At 40.3% G+C, this 20,490-nt stretch overlaps 1 protein-coding gene across 1 annotated transcript in view; it reads left to right on the forward strand.

Annotated features, from left to right (window-relative positions):
- LOC124156193 (TBC1 domain family member 13) overlaps window positions 1-13,545 on the forward strand; it is a 43,222-nt gene extending 29,677 nt beyond the window's left edge. The window contains exons 10-11 of the mRNA XM_046530578.1: window positions 13,047-13,125; window positions 13,270-13,545. Of these exons, the coding sequence (XP_046386534.1) occupies window positions 13,047-13,125; window positions 13,270-13,295 (105 nt within the window). The 3' untranslated portion in view covers window positions 13,296-13,545. The remainder of the gene's footprint in view (window positions 1-13,046; window positions 13,126-13,269) is intronic.
- Window positions 13,546-20,490: the final 6,945 nt, after the last annotated feature.

Genomic DNA, 20,490 nt, shown 5'->3' on the forward strand with positions numbered 1-20,490 from the left:
TAGCACCCCTATAACCGTACTGGTTTATGACTTGATGGGCAACCACATTGGATTGGTCAAAGGCAAGGAGCCAAACGATACGCATTCCTCTAGTTGAAAAGCATTTAAAATGGATTTTCAAATCTGTAAATAAATCTCCTTCAGTGTAGTTGAAGTTGGAACTTCAGCAATGTGTCTAGGCTGAGTGAGTCTTCGTTGGGCTGAATTATTTGTATGTACATTGTTTCCTCAGCCGCATTGTTATCTAGTTGAAGTCTTATTTGTGTATTTCGTCGTGCTTGCTGCTCATTTAGGACTGCAGTCCTTGGGATTCACTCTCTCCTTCATTTTCACTGCACATATTTCACTCCTTGTAGCTCTTTTTACATTTTCCATTTAATCAACCAAGCATCATGCTATCCCCATTTTTAGTATCGTTGAATGATTTGACTTATTTTGCCTTTCTTTGTGGTACACTCCTGTGGCCTACAGCATTTCCCCTGATTTTCCCTATTTAAAGCTTTGCATTTGCATTCTACCCTTTATTAGACATTTTATATGTCATCCATTTATAGCACTACAATCATAGTGCCTATATTTTTATAGCATGAAATTAGAATACTCATATTCTCCGTTTCTCTCTTTCCCAAGTTTGTTCCATCAGTTTCCTGATTTAAGTATTTTTTCCGAATGTCGCTAGCTGGGTAGCGGTTGGGAGACAATCACGCTGTTAGATTTCAATTCACTGGGATATACGAGCCAGTGTTGTAGTTGGGCCAGTACGGCGTACCCCATAAAATTCAAACTCGTAATAAGCGCACCTCTACCTTTTCAAAACTGTAAAAAGTAGCGCTGCTGTAAATTGTCCAATGGGTTACAAAAAGAAAAATCTGAAATGATTATTTACTTGTTCAGAGTTGTCTCGTGGCACAACTAATATAAGAGTTGGAGTTTGACATTTCAATTGCGGTCGGATTTATAATACATGTTCAGAAGTTGGCAATTTTTGGTGAGTACAGCCTACATTTTTTCCCAACTACAGCACTGATACACGGGCGTACGCAGCAAGGGGCTGGAGGGAGCAGAAGCAAAAATCGTACGTACAACTTGAACAACCATGGCTTGTCTCTACCCTCCCCCCCCCCCCCCTCCCCAGTTTTGATCCTGGGTACGCCCTTGCACTGATACGAGCCCAACATTAAGTGGCGGGAATCGCGTAACTTGGAAGGTACGAGATCTGTCACGGGTTAACTGATGTGCGCCGTTTAGGGGCGGTCTGGCCATGTCGGCTGGTCTGCGTCTGCGATCGCCGAGGGCCCCGAACGTAATGGGCCCCCATAACTAGTGTTGCCGCGAGACTCGAGACTTTCTCGTCTCGTCTCGAGTCTCGTCTCGTTTTCGAGACGAGACTCGAGACGAGACCGTAGGGTAGAATTCGAGACGAGACTCGAGACGAGACCACCTTTTGACGAGACGAGGCGATACCACTTCCACGAGACTCTCGAAAGTCTCGAAATTTAGATGGACGTCCTCCATTGATATTTGGTATAGTTTTATGCCTAGAGGTTTATAGGTTTATGCTTAAAACTATATCCTTCAGTTAGGACGAAACACATTTTACGTTATTCTTAAGCATTATATTTTAAATACAGCTGAATAATAACTTTTCGATAGATGATCAAATTATAAACTAGAATATTTGCTGAAAAACCAATTTCTGAATGCATGAGCGACACTTATGGAGCCAAGTAAGTGGGTGTTAATGGCTGACTACTTTTCCTTGTTTCCTGGGATAATTAATTTGGAAAATTGGAGCCTTATTTTAATGTAAAAAATGTTCTGGCTAAACTTTCGAGAGCCACAGCATTGTGTTACAAAAATGTGTTACGTTGGGTGGTCAGCCCCTCGCTCGGTATCTTTTGCTTGGGGTATTTCCTGCATTTATTTCCTCTTGATTTCTTCAGGGTTCCAAGGTCTTTCTTCATTCTGCACTTGTGAAAGCATCGAAGTATCGTAAACAAAAGACTGCATTATACAAATATAAAATTAGGACGCATGACGAGACTTATTCCGCGTCGGTAAGCAATACTGCACAACATAATAGATCGTTACGAGAACGCCAGAAATCGTGTATGACTTTCGTAAATTGCTGTTTCCTTTTTCTTTCTACCGTTTTTTTTAGCAATCCATCAGAAAATTCACGTTAATATTACTTCAGTAATACATATTACTGTGCCCTTCATTTCTAAATTTTTCCTAAGATGGCAACGACAATATAATTTTTATTGCAGCTGAGAGGAATCCTAAATTACCTCTATTTCGATCGCTTCAACTCCATTGGTGAAAGGTTTTCACACGCCGTGCTAACTCCAAGTTACGCATTGAGTAAGAAAAATATATTAAAATTCTAAAATTTTTACAATTAGTGAATTTCATGAGAGACATAAACGTGTTTATAATTATATTCATTAAAATTCATATATAGTTATTCAAGCTGAACTCCTCTGAGATCCTGCCAACTTCATTTTTTTCTTAACTATGAAGTCTGTGGTGCTGTCATCGGCACTAAAATCTCAATAAGCTGAAGAGTCATGGTATCCTCAATTTTTCATCTCACTCATTTGAAGATACTCGGAGAAAATGAAAGTCGTGCCTCAGCATTTTATCTTTTCTGGGAGAAAAAATTTGAATCGGTTCATAATTGGTAGAGGGTATTTCGAGGTGGTATTAGTATCTTCGTGTATTGCTATCTCATTACCCTATTGTAGTCCCATCTGTAAGGCCATGTCCGGAAACATTTGATCCGCATGTAATTGCAAAACAATGTGGCTAGCGCGGCTGTTAGCTAATAATTATTTCAATGTATTGCATATTGTAAGGACTTATGGAGAGAAAGTCGTACTTAAATTTTTTACAATTTTAATAAATTTTTAAAATTGGCGGTGGAAAAATGTGTCGTACACAGTTATGCCACACTTGCCGGGAAAAGCCTGTGGCGGGGGGCAGGAGGCTGCTGTTGGCCGCACCGCGATGTACAGGGATAAATATAGTATCAATTATAAATGAAAATATTCGAATTAAATATGACTTGCAAAGTCATTTTACGAGAATTTCAGCCAAATATCCTGTTCAAAATTATTACGTGTTTTGACTATGGCTACATGCTTGACTGTTTATCACTATGGCCATAAAAGATTTTTTTAGCCACAGAAGGCAAGAAAATCAATGTTATTGAACCGTACAATGTATATATATTTTTCTAACCTAAATAGAAATGTGACCTACACATCTAATTTTATTCGATCGCAGTATTTTAGGCATAACTAATTCCGATTCTAGAAATGTAAAAACTACTATGTATTTACATGAGACAAGTGTAAAAATATTTTCACACACATAAATACAGCAGAAATTAAAATGACAAAAGCTTTCTCGGGCACCAAGTGAGTGGTTGTTGTATAAGTAGCCAAAGTTTGTGTCGGATTGCCACCGTCGGGTGTTTGAATAAGAAGACGTTCTGCTGACAGTGTCTTTTTCTTGTCTGAGAGATCTTCAAATTTATCATTCGCTAGGAAAACACCAAAAATTAAAACGTATGCCCCGAAATCGTTTGTATGACGTTGCCTTTGACAACTACATCGCTATCACCGTTCAACAATTCGATAATAGGGTTGTTCACCAATTTTTTTTTACTGTCTTAAATGAAAGTACACACCGAGGGGATACCGGCGACAGTTTCAGCGCTTTTCTAATCAAAAATTTAATCCTAAAAAGGCTAGGCGAAAAGTGTGGAATCCGAGGGCCGGCTCAAACGCTCCGAGAGCGCACGAAGGTTGCCGAAGGCATGCTGACGTCACACACAGCGAACTTCTCGCGGAAGCCGTCAACCCGGTCGAAAAACCTGTGATCCTGCATCAGAGAAGAAACAACGAGGGTGAAAATGGAGGAAATTAGGAAGAAGGCGTATATATATATTGCTTTCTACCGCTTTGTAATTCTACCACAATAAGAAATCCGGGAAAACGTTTTATTACTGTGCCTCTTAATTCTCGTGTGCGAAGGAAATGGTTAACTGCAGCAATGCGAGATGACCAAAAATATCAACGGCAAGACATCTTATTATTGCTGTGAAGATTCTTTTAATGTTAGTGTTAAATTTATACTAGATGCCAGCATCACAACGTCAGTTAACGTGATATTGTTTTACTTGCGGTCTTCCCAAATAAGTCGAACGGACGAAAACAATTTTAATTTAAGTTATTTGAATGGAAATAATTTACGAAAGATTAAGAACAATGTTTATGCTACTATTCAATGATCACCGAAGTTAATTGATGCTAACATAGTCTTAGATTTTTAATACACCAAAGATTGACACACAGTAACCAAACATAATGTTTATTGATGAAATATTCTCGAGCACATTCTCAGCTTTGGAGTTGGTGAAAACAGTAATATAACTGACTTAATAATGAAGCTACCCCTAGAGGTACTTAGGAATACCTAATGATCCAATGTACGTCATTGATTTGCCCTCTGGAATATTTAAGATTGCCACTAGAGACATTTTCATCACCATCATCAAAATTCAATTAAATGACAGCTTGGAGAGATTAGGAGACCAATTACAAATCAGTAAGACAAGAGTTTTTCTACTATCCACGCAACTTTACCTCTTATTTCACATTGCTTAAAAAATTTATCTTTATTTAAATTTAAAACTTGATCTACCATTGTCTTTTAAGCCAATTACAGCAATGTACAGTATATAATTGAATGTTTTGAAATTCAAATTCAAAAGCCCTCTGATCCAATAAATCAAGCTTTGACATGGAGTGAGTATAATAATATAAAAATGTAATGCTATCAAATATTTAGTACCTTGTGAACCAAATGAATTTGTAAATTTTTTTCCTCTGGGTTCTGGGTATGGCGGAAGAATAAGTGACAAAAATTATTTTTCCTGTGGTTTCTTCTGATTTTGTGCTCAGGACAAACTCTCCCTTTCATAGTGTATATATTATTCTCTTTTAAGTTGGATATAGCAAACTGCTGAATCGCCGTATTCTTTTCTGGCAGCGCTGAAATAGTTATCAACCCTTAGACCCAATAGCACACGCCGATTTTGGACGGCCGTCAACATTCCAATGGTGAACAATGGAAGGGTATGGGAGCTTGCACACTGACCGACCGCGCACCGGCACCGGTAAAAAGTCGGTTAGCTACCGGCCAATGCCACTGCGGATCCCCTGCGCCAGCTCAACAACCAAGCAACTTATCTTTTGACCTGTGAAAATTCAGCGTGTGTGCAAGCAGCGCTTCACCGGTAAAATATCGGCCGATATTTTACCGGCCGTCCAAAATCGGTGCGTGTGCAAGGGGCCTTACAGTAACATTCACAATAATAAATATTTACTATAATTCGCCATTCCATATCATGATTCAGACAAATCTGAGACGAACAAAAGTGATTATTTTATGATAATAGTTTCCTTATGTCACCTAAGTTTTTATAGGCTATAAATTATCAAAAGCCTTTTAAACTAAAAAACGAGCATTGCGTGACAGGGATTTGAGTTATAATATGAAATGTACCCCTCGAGAACCATTTCAGCGTTTACTAGGGGATAATTCGAATAAAAATGGAAGCCAGGGCTGAGTAAATCGTAACAAAATTAAATATTTGATGGAAAATATACTCATCAGTACGATTAACATATTTAACAGTGCTATCATAATTAATATGCATTGACTCCTAACTTGCCTGCTTGACTCCTTGAATTTCCGGAGCGCTAAAAATGTCATTACTGCGTATTTAGATTTTTTTCTTGTCTTGACCTCTTCTTATTCATGATGAAAAATGAGCATCAGAGCACTCATATTAGGCACCGTATTAGAATTAGCCCTCACAAAACCACAATCCGAAGGCATTTCTCACCACGGCATCCACAAATTCAAGCACGGCACGGATAACGGCGTTCACCGAAAGCGTGCAGTCAGCGAAGTAGCTGTGTGTGACGTCACAGCCATTCGAGCCTGACTTCCCGCCGAAACTGGCCGTTTCAAAGGCGCACAAATTTCAACGGAGCACCAAAGAAAATGTAATGCACCTATTGCAGAAAATTTTTCACCAATGTGAATTGTTAGCCAAAACTCACCGTTAGCATCTACCTAAATGGGTAATTTCGTTTGAGGTTAACACCCCTATTGAGCCTCTGATGAAGTTTTCCGTTGGGTTTTCGTATAAATGCCTGTGAATGACTTTTTCAGTGTAATTGTCCTGTATAATAATCTAATTTTCGGAAACACCGGATAATTTTAATAGATTAATACGAACGTTTATTTTCAACTTATTAACAAATTTTATAAATTATGAATGTACCAGTATACCGGTATTTTTTCGCCGGTACAAACGAGGGAGTACTATTATTGCTATTTAACCCCTCAAGCGTGACTTTAAATTCCCGTGGTCGTTCCCTTGCGTGGTCGTTCCTAAGCGTGAAAGACACACTGTATGAGTTTGAAAGTTTCATTAGATATTCCTATCTCTTAATCTTCCATATATGTACTTCAGTGAGTATATATGTGAGACATATCTGTCTGATTTCGTTCTGTGCCTCTTAATTGCCTCTGTTTGTGTGGTCGACTTTTTTTAGAATATTTTTTCCAGCTGATGCCAGGATGCTTCCTCTAGGAGCGGCGACTGGTGGACGCCCATGGAAGATAGTCTACCACTTACGCTCCGATTTATGTGCTTTCATAGCGATTGTATGCTCAATGTGGGGACGCTGAATGCCTTCCTCTGTGGTTCATTATCATCTCATCTTTTCCTTTCTCTTTCATCGTGGCAATGATAGCGAAGGCTTGGACCGTCCAGGCATTGTCACTCAATAGTTCTCGGAACCTCGAAGACCTGCCAGCATCTGGTATCTTATTTATGACGTTGGAAGCTGAGGGTTGGAGTTTTTTTCGCGCTTGCGTTTGCTTTGGTGGTTTTATTTTTTTCGGCCTTGGGCCCCTTCCGTATCTGAACCCCTTCTTAGTTGACCATGCCTTCTAGCTCTCGTGAGTGGTCCGATCACAGTGTGCTTGACTTTCTGGAATAAAAGAGTGCAGAATGTTCTGATACGACTTCGTAAATTACAGTTGGATACTCGCTTGAGTCCAGGTTCGAAGATTTATAGCATCTAATTTTTCCGTGAATTTTCAAGAAAATAATTGGGAAGAGATCGGCCGTGAAGACGCGCCTCTAACCTTTGCGTGTGATTTAGTTGAAAAGAAATATCGCCTATTCGTGTAAAAAGGATCCTTGGAATTGGAGTTATTTTTCGATGATGAAATAATTACAATTATAGTGACTGAGACAAACCGCTACGTGGCATAGTTTCTTTAAAATTTACAAAGGAAATTCCAAAAAAATGCGCTTTCACTATAACCTTTCGCCCATTAGTGAATATTTGAATCTTAGTGAACAAAATTATAGCAGGACAGAATTTAGAACAGCACAAAGGACGGTTCTCGGATATCGATACGGAATGTGCTCGATCGACCAGACGGCATATTTTGTTCAACAAAACCCATAAATTGAAACATATAGGGTTGAAAGAAGAAAGTGTGCAGTGAGTGAGATAAACATAAAGAGATACGAGACAAGATACAGATGTAAAACTGCCCAGGAACCTGTGTTTTGAGAAACCCCACAGACTTTTGAACTACTAGACACGGCATACAGGGAGCAGGCAAAAGTAAACGGCGCTGAAAATTGTAAGTACGTATTAATAATAATCAAGTTCAAACAATGTTTAAGATAATATAATTTTTTGAATTTTTTTTCGGTGATCGATTAGGATTATGTCTACATTCCATTTTTAGACATTTTTCGTTTTATGTTATTATTTTATTCATTGATTATCAATAAAATCAATGATTTTAGCACCAGTTTGATGCAATTGGTGTCCGGATAAATATGTGCTTGCAATTTATATTAATGGCTCCCCTATTTTTAAGACTATCGATTAAGCGATTCAGCACGCGTACGCATGGAAACGACGCTAAATTTAGTGTGGGGGAAACGAGACGAGACGAGAGTGGGGTTCACGAGACGAGACTCGAGACGATACCAGAGGTCAGGAAACGAGACTGAGACGAGACTGGCGAAAGTCTCGTCTCGTCTCGTCTCGCGGCAACACTACCCATAACGCCCGCGCTTATACCGCGAAGTGGCCAACATGCGCTGGTCGCCTCTCTTCTATTTCTCTCCCCTTCTGTCCCACGCTTAGCCATTTTCTCCCCTCCTCCACTCTTCCCAAAGTCTCTAGTTCCTTGGCAAAACCCGATATCCCCGCTGCTGTTGAGTAGTTAAGACCTCAATTAAGTCACTTAGAAAAAATATCAGATTACATTGTATGTGTAGCATTACACATCTCACCGGCTAAGGGGTAACGTGAACCGTGAAACTCAGTGCCTTGGACAGCAAGCAAGGAAGGAAGCGATTCTCGAGGGGGGATAGTCGCACACGGCACCGTATTTTTCCTCACTGAGATCGCAAAATCCTGCGTAGTTCAATGATAATTGGTTTGGTTTGTACGAGAAATTCATGTTATTTAAAGTGTTAATTAGGGGTGGTCGGATCGGATACCTCGGATATCCAAATATCCGCGGATATTGCCCTTCATCGGATACATCGTATCCAAAGCCGCGGAAGACATCGGATCTAGATCCGAAATTTTAAATAATAGCTTCAGTGAATGCAACGCTCCGCGCAATAAGGGTGGAAAGAGTTCCGATTCTCTCTTCCAATGCGCAGTCGCATGCAATTCTTGTCCTACCCATGAACCGTTTTGTTTGAAAGCTTACGAAGCCGTCGAAAATAAAAAATGCAAAATACGACTGGCACATAATGTGACTCTTTCCAAGAGATTTAACTATCATCGGGGGCAGTGGCGCAGCGAGGGGGGGATTTTGGGGGATAAAACCCCCAAATTTGGGGGAATTGCGCATCTTCAAGTTTCGTCTCTTTCTCGATTGGGCGTGCAATAATTTTTGCATTGGTTACCTCCTTGTTTTCATACATTTCCGTATGCGTTCGCACAATTCGCGGCCATGCGTTGTGTACTTTTTAATGCATGTTCGTACCTGCTGTGGGTTATGCAATTACTTGCCTCGTGTGGAACGGTCTCCAAGATATCCCTGTTCGCATATTCTGAACTTCACTCGCGGAGGAGATATCATCAATCCATTGTATTGAGCACCAGTGGCGCAGTGAGGTGGGGGGTTTGGAGGACAAACCCCCCCCCCCCCCCAGAGCTCAGAGAAATGTTTAAGTTTAATCCATTTTACTTAATTGGATTAGGATTACTTATAGAATAGTGTTAGGATTAATCAAATATCCCACATATATCCGTAAAACTTGCCATTTTGAACCATTAATCTTAAAATTTTTCTGGAGGTGGGCCCCCGCAAATCCCGCTTACCCTGGCAGGCATGCAATACCCCCACACACCTAAGTATTAGTTGCACCTAAATTCCCCCTCCCCCGCCTTAATTCTTAGCTGCGCCCCTGGCGCAACGAGGGGGGAGGGTTTGGGGGATAAACCCCCAGAACTCAGAGAAAAATATTTCAAGTTTAATCTATTTCAATTAATTGGATTATCATTTATTAATTAAAGAATATTGTAAGGTTTAATAAAATATCCCTCAGGAAGCAGTAAAACTCACCATTTGAGCCATTTATCTGCAAAATTTCCTAGGGGAGGGCCCCCGAACTTCCCGCTTACCCTGGCGGGTATTCCACACCCTCTGACCCCCCAATGTTAGTTGCGCCTAAAACCCCCCCTAGCCTTAATTCCTAGCTGCGCCCCTGATCGGGGGAATCTCAGCGTCGTAGGATAATAACCACGTCAAAAGTTACTACGTCGCAGATTTCAGAAAACCACCCTCGGCCGTCCACCAGCCCGTGCCTCAGTTGCTTTTTTTGTTTCCGAAATCACACGGACCATAAATCATCGTCTTCAAGGAAAATATCAAATTACACGAGAACAACTGAAGCGTGATTCATCCCTACCCCGTCTCACCAGCTGACCTTTTTGGCCTACCTGCTTCAATTCTCCGTTTCTAGACGACAAATGTGTGACTTTATGGGCCCTAAGATATCTCGATAGCTTCGACAATTCGATGACATGCACGAGATTTAAAAAAAGAATTAGACCAAACGCGACGCATTTCTGACGATATTTCTGTTTATTTTTCAGCTGTAATTAATTGTCACTAAGTTTTCTATTTAAAATTAGACTATAATAATATGCAAAATTGTCCAAACTACACAATTTTCAAAGGAACAAGCGCAGAATTAACCCCTCAAACAAGTAGAGACGGATTGGACACGCCAACTGCATACATTACGGAGCGCGCCCGGCTTCGCTTTGAAGGCAACGACGTCACTGAAGCAAGATCTGACTTGTTTGTCCTTGACTCCCTCATCTATAGCAGGGACGCCGACTTACAAAAAATATTGGGGGGGGGGGCAAACCGGGGATCTTGCCCCGGGAAATTTTATTAGTAGTCATTTTAAGTTATTCAAGCATTTTAGAAGAGTCATAAGATCAAAATTAGAACCCTGATAACTCGAATCTCGATATCTGGACACTCCGGGGAAAATTGACAAGCCTGAAACATTTTTTCCCATAACCCATCACAAATTTTTGAGGGGGCCCGAGCCCCCTCAAGCCCCATGGAGTCGGCGCCACTGATCTATAGCCTCGTTGCTTGAATTTCGGAGGGAGCGCGTTCCTTCCCCTCCACCTCTCCTTTACGCGCTTCTGCTGCCCACCCCTTCCTCATGCTGAGCGGTCGAGCACCTCGTCGCACGTGACGTTAATGCTGTTTTAAATACTGTTAATTGTGTTGCTGATGGCGCAATTGAAATTTAATTTAATGATATACTGATAAAAATGTCTTTCATTGTGTAGAAAAATTTCTATGGAGATAAGGAGAACCTTTGTGTGCCATGTGCGTGCACTGCGGCGTGAAATTATCGCGAGGAAGTGCTAAATCCACCTCACCAGAGTGAAGCATTTTCGGGTGAAACACAAGTCGGTATGCGATGAGAAAGCGACAAAATCCAGGGGAAACGTGCGTGAGAAAAATTTGAATTCAGTCGATCGCAGTGAGGTAGCCAGAAATTTCGTTAGGGGGGGTCCAAAACCAGGGGGGGAAATTTAAAAAAAATAGGGTACGAAGCAGAGGGTTTCAAACTAATTTTAACACCCTTCATAATCGAAAAAGAACTTCATTTTTCATAGAAATCTATTGTGAAGTCATGATTTTTTAATTATTTTGTTTCCTATAATGAAGGAAAGTCATTGTGTATTTATATTTCAGGTGGTCCTGACCCCCGAACTTCCCCCTCTCGCTACGCCACTGGTCACTGGTTTATCCGAAGATTTTTCCTATTTTCATTTCCAAACCCAAGCGTAACGGTTTAGGCCCTGAGCAATTAAAGATGTTTAAAAAAAACAACTGAAAGCCTATAAAAATGATTTTTAATTTATAAAAATATTAAAATGTGTAGAAAAATCTAAAAAGCATTCCTTTGATTGTATGTACCCAGAATTAACTTGAATAATTACTTCGTTAAATAACAGGAATTTGAAAATGCATTTGGATCCGAAAATATCCGATACGAAAGATCCGGCTCCGAAAATCAAGGATCCGATTCGAATCCGGATCCGAAAAAAATCCTGGATCCGTCCACCCCTAGTGTTAATATGAAACGTGTATTCAAAAGCGATGCGCGAAATTGAAGTGAGAAGAAGAAAACACTTTTAGATGTTAACAATTTCTCAAAAACTTGATTGCTAGGCTGAACAAGAACAGTGGTTCCGGTACAAATACGCCATCGACATCACTACAGAATGAGAGTTTAGATGCAGATTCTGGTACGTTTGAATTTTCGTATTTTCATTTTAAGAGTGTATAAAAATACCCATGGTGAATCCTCGGAGCAATTTTCCACGAAAAAATTACATCAAAAATTTTAAAGGGAACACGTTGTAAAAATCGTTTTTAAAATAATGTTCAAAAAAAGAAGAGCACGAAAAATGTTGCCAGTTGTCATCAGGATTCGAACCGGTGACCTCCACATAGAATATCAAGGACACGTTAGTTGTCAAATGATAAAAAATGAAAATACAGCAAAAATCCGAAAGGTGAGGACAGCGTGTGTTAACTCGATGTGCGTCCAATTGAAGGTTGACGGGGTTATTTAAGGGGGCGCCCTAGCACGGTCGCGAAAGGCGATGCAGACCCTTTCTATTAACCAGTTTGTTCTTCGCTCGTCATAGGTACATAGCGGTTTCTCGACTCATAATAGTAATAAAGGTTTAATCTGTGCCTTGAGATGAAGACGGGTCTTCCACAAGGTTTCCTAGAGGAGATACTTGTCACTTAATTTCACGAATTTTGATTTTTTTCAACGACCATCACCATGGTTAAAATCACGTGCAGAAAATTCAACCGACCAAAGCAAATTATTATCCTTCATCTGCCACCAGTATAATAATCATGTGGCGCCAGTCGTAAATCAACGCCTCAATTTGGGAAATTGTGAGACCTTGCAGCCAGTTTTTCGATCACGCGCAGTCGTTTCGAGTCATCCTAAACACCTTTCCTTCTCCCGCGAGTCATCCTACTCTTCTTTGCCTCCCCTCCTGGCCCTCCCCTCAAAGGCTCACCGCTCTCCGGCCGGGCCGGCCTGCCGCACGCTTACTTCGCTGGATCACGAACCGCTTGGTTTAGAGGTCTCGTCGTCGTTCTTTCTTTTTGCGTTTTTTTACTGGTGCGATGGAAGAGTTTAGCAAGCCCTACAGGAAATGGCGCTATCGATAAGGATACAAGCTCAAGAAAAGGAAGACGTATAACAAAAAGAACCTACTGAAATGGAAAAAAGCCGGAGAATGTCAGAGCATATTTAGTGATATATGTATGAATACTTTTAAAAACTTGATTGCTTTTTACGCTGGCTAGCGATTAACGAAATTAAAATTGAAAATAATATTAGACACTCTTAGTTTCAGGTGTCTTCGAATTGGAAACTGAAAGGGTCGCCACAACCTTGCATGCTGAAGAGCGGAAAAGTGAAAAACAAAGGTAAGAATAGGTGCGATTCATTTATATAGGGAATTGGATTAGTAACCTCTCTTCATTTTCGCTTTCACCCAATTATTTGGTTCTGCTTTGCTAATTACATCCCTTAGTATTTTCCTATCTAATTAGGTGCTTTTTGTGCTACAGAGTGGATTACTCTGAGCCAGTTCTAAGCAATTGGCCCGATAAATCATCTGAGGTCGAAGCAAAGTCCCCAATCAGGCACCAAGTCCCTGGTGACGATGTGGGAAAGACTGGAGAGTGTGCGGGACGTCCTTTTTCCTACGAAAGCCACAAAAGCGTATCGCCAGAGCCAGAATGTAGCCACCGGCCTACGGAAACACCAAATGAGTGCATGGAATCATATGTGGTCCATCACGTCGCACATGAAGTGTGCGGAAGAGATGATTCTACTGACAATGAGTGAGTAGAATAGACATTGCCTTGTAACTCGTACATTATTAACGTGAAATCAATTGCAAAGATAAATATAGGATTAAGGTATTTTAACAATTGTACAAACTAAATATAATATGAGTAATCATTTATAATTCACGTGTCTGCTTCTGAAATAGATTATGATCAGGTGTAGAATGACACAAAATTTGAAAGTCAAAGTTGGAAAATTTTCATATCCCGTGTCAAATCGGAGATTTCTAAAGATTTTACAACCTCTTCACCTCAAAGCTTTCTCCCTTCCCGAAAATGATATTTCCGTTTAGAGATTAGATATGGCACGCTGACGATTTCACCGAGTAAATGGTGACTACTCTTTAGCGAGAATGAACCAGCCAAGAGTGGCTGAAGGAGAGAGGTGATCAGGTACGTGTCACTGCTAAAAATCCCTGCGAAGTCAGTCAAAGCAGTTTTCCTCTCCCACATCATACCCCTCATTAGAAGATACTACAAAGTCGTATCAATACGGATAGCCTGCGATTTAAAACCCCTGAGTGGCAACGTTTCTAAATTGAGAGACAATGAGATATATTCCAGCCCGTAGCGGATACAGAAAAAAACTCGAGGGGGGAGATATCTATAGCAAGCAAAAGATATCTTGAGCCACCTTTACTTTTGTAGTAATGACAAATAATTAATTCACATGCAAAGTTTAAGGTAGTTTTACTTACACTGATGATACGTATATACAAGACAATGCCATCTTATGGTATAAAAAAGTTACAATTATGGTTCCGCAATGTTCGGTAATGCGGGCGGCCCCGCAGGGGGGGTGCGCGCTAGGGCGGATCGGAAAAATCGATTTTTTTTTCAAATCCATCTGGCCCAATGAAAAAAAGTTGTGGGACCGATCAAAAATAAGGCCTGAAAAATTTGAGACCTCTAGGTGAACCCCTGACCCTCGCTCAAATTCAATTTAGGGGGGGAGGGTCGAAATTCGAAAAATATCGTATTTTATGGTCATTCCCCATAGATTTTGCCGAGTTATTGTTCTACGGGGCAAACATTTCGTGCGTTTTGACGTATCTGCCATCGTTTAGCCACAAAATGCCTAATTTGAGTCAGCGTCCGCGAAGAAAATATTCCAACGCCCACGCAGCGTCGCGGATACAAGAGCCGCAGGCCGATCCCTTCCCCTCCACGCTCGCTTCTCCCCCTCCCACGCCTCCAATACAGCAAAATGCATCCCGCGCATGCTGCTAGGAGGTCGTTTATCTATGATAATATAAATCGGAAGATGGTAGAAGGTAATAAAGGAAGCGTAGTGAGACGACTTGTCCCTTATTAGGCGCCTCGTCGGCGTTAAACAAATCGATGTTAGCAACTTTTAGAGAAGTGATGAAATATTTTTAGATCCGAGAACACAGGAAAGGAGCCTACGGTCTATGAAAAGTCCTCTCGAGTGGCTATAAAGGTGTGCGAACTATAGTGACGCTTCCTTTCCATTATGTGTGTGACTAAATGGATTTAGCGGTACCACAGGAAGTACTAAAACTTACGGAAAATGCGAATAGGCCAAAAGTAGGGTTTTTGTTGAAGTACAAAACTCAAGCACTATTTAAGGAACATTTAAAATTATGCGATTTTTTTGCGTGTAAGTGCCAGAAGGAGCATAATAAAGAACTAGTGTATTGAGAAACCAGCGAACGAAACTAAAGATGATGGCTGCTGGATTGAGTCCTAAAGAAACTCGAAAACTGAGGGAAAAAAAGGGAATCGTCGGAGAGCTTTGAGTCGTCATCGTCAATTCTTGTATGGGAAAAAAGCGATGCAGCTAAAAGCAGCAGCGCCTCGCCGCGTCGGTCATTATGACCGAAAGCTATTCATTAATAATTTTTAGATCAGCAGACTTCTTCTCATTCATTTTTATTAAAAGGATCCAAGTATTAAAATAAGGAAAAACAGTTGGGCGCAGTGGGTGAATTCGTCTAAAATCAATGGCAGGGAACGTGCTATTTTCATTTTATCTCTACCTACCATGCTATTTTACCTTTATTTGTTTTATTTTGCCTTTTATTATTATGATTTACCGTTACCCTTGATTTCCTTGCTGTAGAAGCTTAACAAAACCACTTAACTATTTTATAATTACAAAAAAAATAATACGTATCCCCTAGAATATATCAATGCTCTGTTTGCCTTACCCTTCTAGATCATACGAAATTGGTTTTGACTTTCATTTATATGTTTATTTTCTATACAGTCTAATGAATATAATAAATACCACAGCAGCCGGGATCCCTAAAACTGTTGAAAATATAGTTATCCACAAAAGTTTTGATCCGATTGTTTGCGTTTTTGGCGGGGTCGATAACTTATATTTACGAGAAGTATAGGGCCAAGGACATATGTCATACATCGGATGACAGGCGTATAGTCAGACAGGACTTACCTCAAAAATCAACTCAACTTATTATCAGGTGAACTTACTTTCCGTCTTTCAAGTAATGAGGAAATCGTGTAAGAGACTTATGATTTCACTTGATTTCACGCGATAAAACATTCTATAACCGTTTTGCCCTTTCACATTCTTTCCATCTCTCCTAATATTCTCTAAATTTAATTCTACGATCGTGTTGCATAACTTTATATTTGATGCATGAGAACGTAACGAGCATATTGAAATTATCATTGGAAGACGAACCGAATCAATGTTTAATGTAAAATATAAAATGACACGGAGAGATTATTCATCCCCCAATAGTGGTCGGCACTCAAAACGATGAAGTATTCATTCATAACTATCCTGAAAATTCTCTCCTGCTCCACGTAGTGATAATTATGATTTCTGTTTCAGAGCTTCTTCAACTCACTCTCCAGCGTTTGTCACTGACAATGAGATCAAATCGCCGAGAGGCAGAAGATATTTTGATGTGGAATACCTCTTCCGCTCACTCAAGGAATTAGGAAGCCATAGACCTTTTGGGTGTGGTATCTCTGACATGGATGTGGTAAAGGTAAAATCGAAAAGGGTTTTTCAGCACTTTTATCTTAAAATGTAGTGTATATGGAATAATATCGAAGTTGCACACAGAGTGTCCCTCCAAAGAAGACATGGACATAAATACCGCAATGGTAAGTGGACGACAAAGATGATATCACCATTCTGCGCTGGAAACAAAACCTGCCTTATTTTCCTACTTTATATTAAATTTATTTGCCGGGAAATACATTCAGTTTTTTACTACCTGTTTTCGGCCACGGTCATACCTTCGTTACCATCTTTTGTTTTAAAAATCATTTGGTCATCACTTCATCGTTCTCAGATGTAGTTGCTTTCCGATCTCAATTACAGGTCTCCAGCATGATATGTACTGGACAAGGTTACGCTCAACTGGCGGAAATGAGTGCTATTTTAAACATACCGCCTATGGCCAACCAAACATTTTTAAACACGCAAGTCACCGTCGCTTCTGCCATACACGATGTTGCTTGGGAAGAGATGAAAAAAGCTTTGACTTGAGATGAAAGAAACTTTGGCTCTAAATATCCCAGAAATTCTATTCCCTTAAAATATTCAAAGCCACGGTCAGTAATCAACCTCCCTTGACCTGTTGTCTGCACCTAGTCTGGCTCTCAAATCCTCTTTCGTAAATAATGCATACTAATACCCTCTTTACCCACTCTAAATACCTAATTCAAAGCGAATCCGTTATTTCTATTATTTTTTAAAATGTTTTCACGCTTCGTTATTTCCTATAGCTGATTTGTGTGTTGGTCTAACCAAAGTAACAAGCCGTTGTGCCATAGTGAGAACTATTAAGATAAAGTATTCCAAATAAGTAATACATTTTTACCAATAGTCCCGCTAAATTTCATGATTATTTCAGGTGATGGAGACAGCAGCATCATGCAAAGGCTCGGGAGAGTAATGCTATATGGAATCGACCTTCCTGTTCAAAAGGTTGAATGCTCGAACCATTTGCTGCGGAATTATTGTAACCGCATTAGAGAAGTTGTGAGGAAGCCGAATAACTGGAAAGGCCATGTACCTGCAACTATTAGGAAGAATGTTGGAGATAATTTACCCCGATTGAGAAATGCGGTATCTTCGGCCATAAAATTCCGAAAAAATGCCCCAACTCCTGACTCCGCAAGTCTGCAGAAAGACATTATAAATGGTCCACGGCATGTTTTCGGAGACCATTCTAAATGTGCGGAGTACTTTTGTCATGGGCCAAAGGCTGATGAGGAGAACAGAGTCCCTTTGTTGATTAATTTTGGTATATGGGATGATATAATGGCTGCGAATAAAGTGTTGGCTCGTTCACTCGTCCAGCTTGATCCTGAATGTTACCAACAATCAAGCAGAGTCGTTTAATTCTCACGTGGAAAAGTACGTAGGAGGCAAAAGGGTAAACTACGCATTGAGAGGGTAATACCAAGCAAGATGTGAAGTGGCCGCTTCTGCCTTGAATGCCGTACCAGATGCACATGCCCTGATACATAAGATCATCACCAACAAGAGCCCAGGATTCTACACAAAAAAGTTTAAACTGGCCTCGACAAAAAAGAAAACTATGCGAGCCAAGCGGCGACCTGCATACAAAGGTCCCACAACATGCAAGCGAAGATGTGTCTCTAGTCCCGACCAGCATTATGGACAGCGTGACGCTGAAAATTCCGAAAAGAGGATAGAAATTGACCCCACCGTGCGAGAAGCTTTCTTAATTTCGTTGAATTTAGACGAAGTGCAGGGGCGAAAGTTGGAAGAATGCACTAGGGAACAACGCCTCTTGTCAAACGGGGCACGTTGAGCGATTAAAAAGGCTCACTGCCTTTTCGTTTGCACGCATTTGTAAACTAAGAGCCGGAACTTCTCGGGAGAAGGTAGTTCAGTCTTTGCTCTGACGATCATTCCACGGAAACAAAGCCACGGAATATGGGATAGCGAGTGATGGGATACCGAGTACTTGGTTCATTCTAGAACTTTGGAATATTATGTAGACCAAGGCTTGGTAATAGCATAGAGTAAGTATATACTTACTCTATGGTAATAGAGAAAGTCCACAAGGTATTCATCTTCACACAGGAATATGTATTTAAAGACTATGTGACGAGAAACATAAATCTACGTAAGAACTCGAGTAGTAAATGCTATTCAAACCTACTAAAATTATTAAATAACAGTTTATATGGAAAGACGTGTGAGGATCCTTTTAAATATAAAAAATTCAGTGTATTACAAGAAAGGAGTAATCCTGAGACGGGGAGGACTAACTCTTTCCTGCAGGGTTGTCTAAATTATATCATGGTGGATGATAAGTACTTTTGTGAATTTAAAAAGACTGATGTATTGTTAAACAAACCGGTGCAACTAGGATTTGCCATATTAGAACGAGCAAAATTGAGAATTTATAAATTTCTGTACCGTGTGCAGGCGGTGTTCGGAAATCATGTTTCATGTCTTTACTCTGATACGGATTGTTTAATGATGCATTTTAAGAATTGCAACAAGCATCCTTTGCTACAAATGCTGCACGATCCGATTCTGGGCCCACTCCTCGATTATGAAAATGTCCCAGATGGTTATGTCATAAAGACCAGAGGGACACATAAGGAGGCCGGTCTTTGGTCCGATGAGGGTGGGCACAGAAAAATACTAGAATTTGTCGGATTACGAGCAAAGACATACGCCATCCGTTTCGGAGATGGATGCAATTTAAATAACAAAGGAACTAAATCATCAGCAACCTCCGTAACGGATGGTTCGAGGGTTAATTTCAAAGACTATAAGGATGCGTTATTTGAAAACAAGAACCTATTCGTTGACCAATATAATATTCGGTCCAAAGAACACCTCTTGCACACGGTAAAACAAAGGAGACTTGCACTGTCTTCGGAGGATAAGAAAAGGGTGGTGTTAAAAGATAGAGTTACAACTCTTCCATTTGGGTACAAGGGTAAACAATTTTTGGATGTATGGCCTATGTAATAAAAATAATCAAAGTTCATTTTTATATTTGTCTTTTATTTCACAAAAAAATCACATCATGTCAAAAATGGCATCGTAGTTCCCATGTCATTGTAGTTTTGCCTTCCATTAACCCATCCACCTCTAGCCCGCAGATGGCACATATCAAGGGGTGCTACTGTGGACATTTCATCGTCCCTAAAAACAAAGGTCACCTGAAAACTTTGTTCGAGCATGCATGAAGCCCTGGTCTTCATAAGAGCGCCATTCGCTTTCTTTATGGGGACCATAGTGAAAAAATGATGCTGCAAAGGTTTATATTTCGCGAACAACCACTGACTCCCCAGTGCTGCGTTTCGTCTGTACATTTTAGGATTTAAGCTACTCGGCCACGGCGTGTAACCTCGTTTGATTGTAGTTTTTTGAGAAACCCTCTCGATACCCTTGACTAAAAATGTGTTGAAAATTCCAGGAGACCTATTATTGATAAGATCTGGGTAAAGTAAATCTCCCTCGCAATTCGTTTCTACTTCGAATTCCACCACATCCCCGGTACCCAAAATCTCAATTTTGTCTCTGTTTCGGCAGCTGCTCAAAGTCATATTTCTTGTACTCCAATTATCTGTCATTGTGTTAGGATCGCCCGTTTCATCGACGATGCCGTAATAATACTTGCAATTGAGCCATTCCTTTTCCTCGTCAGTCGACGCTGCCGCAAGTAAATCGTGTTTCCCATACGCGATATCATTTAAAATATATCCCTGATATCGTTCGTTATTATTCATTAAATTCCCGTGAATAGGATGACTGATACTATGAATCCTCAACTTTTCAAAATTCTCAGTATTTGGGAGGGAGACTAAAAAATTGTCCTCTTTCATCTTCAATAAATCATCCCACTTAATTTTACTCGGAGAGTCAGTGTTGGTAATACTATACCCCTATATTTCGGCATGAAATGTATTATTTTACTTTGCTGGACGAACGAGGACATTTCT

The sequence above is a fragment of the Ischnura elegans genome, chromosome 1 (genome assembly GCF_921293095.1).
Source record: "Ischnura elegans chromosome 1, ioIscEleg1.1, whole genome shotgun sequence".
NCBI classification, from domain to species: domain Eukaryota; kingdom Metazoa; phylum Arthropoda; class Insecta; order Odonata; family Coenagrionidae; genus Ischnura; species Ischnura elegans.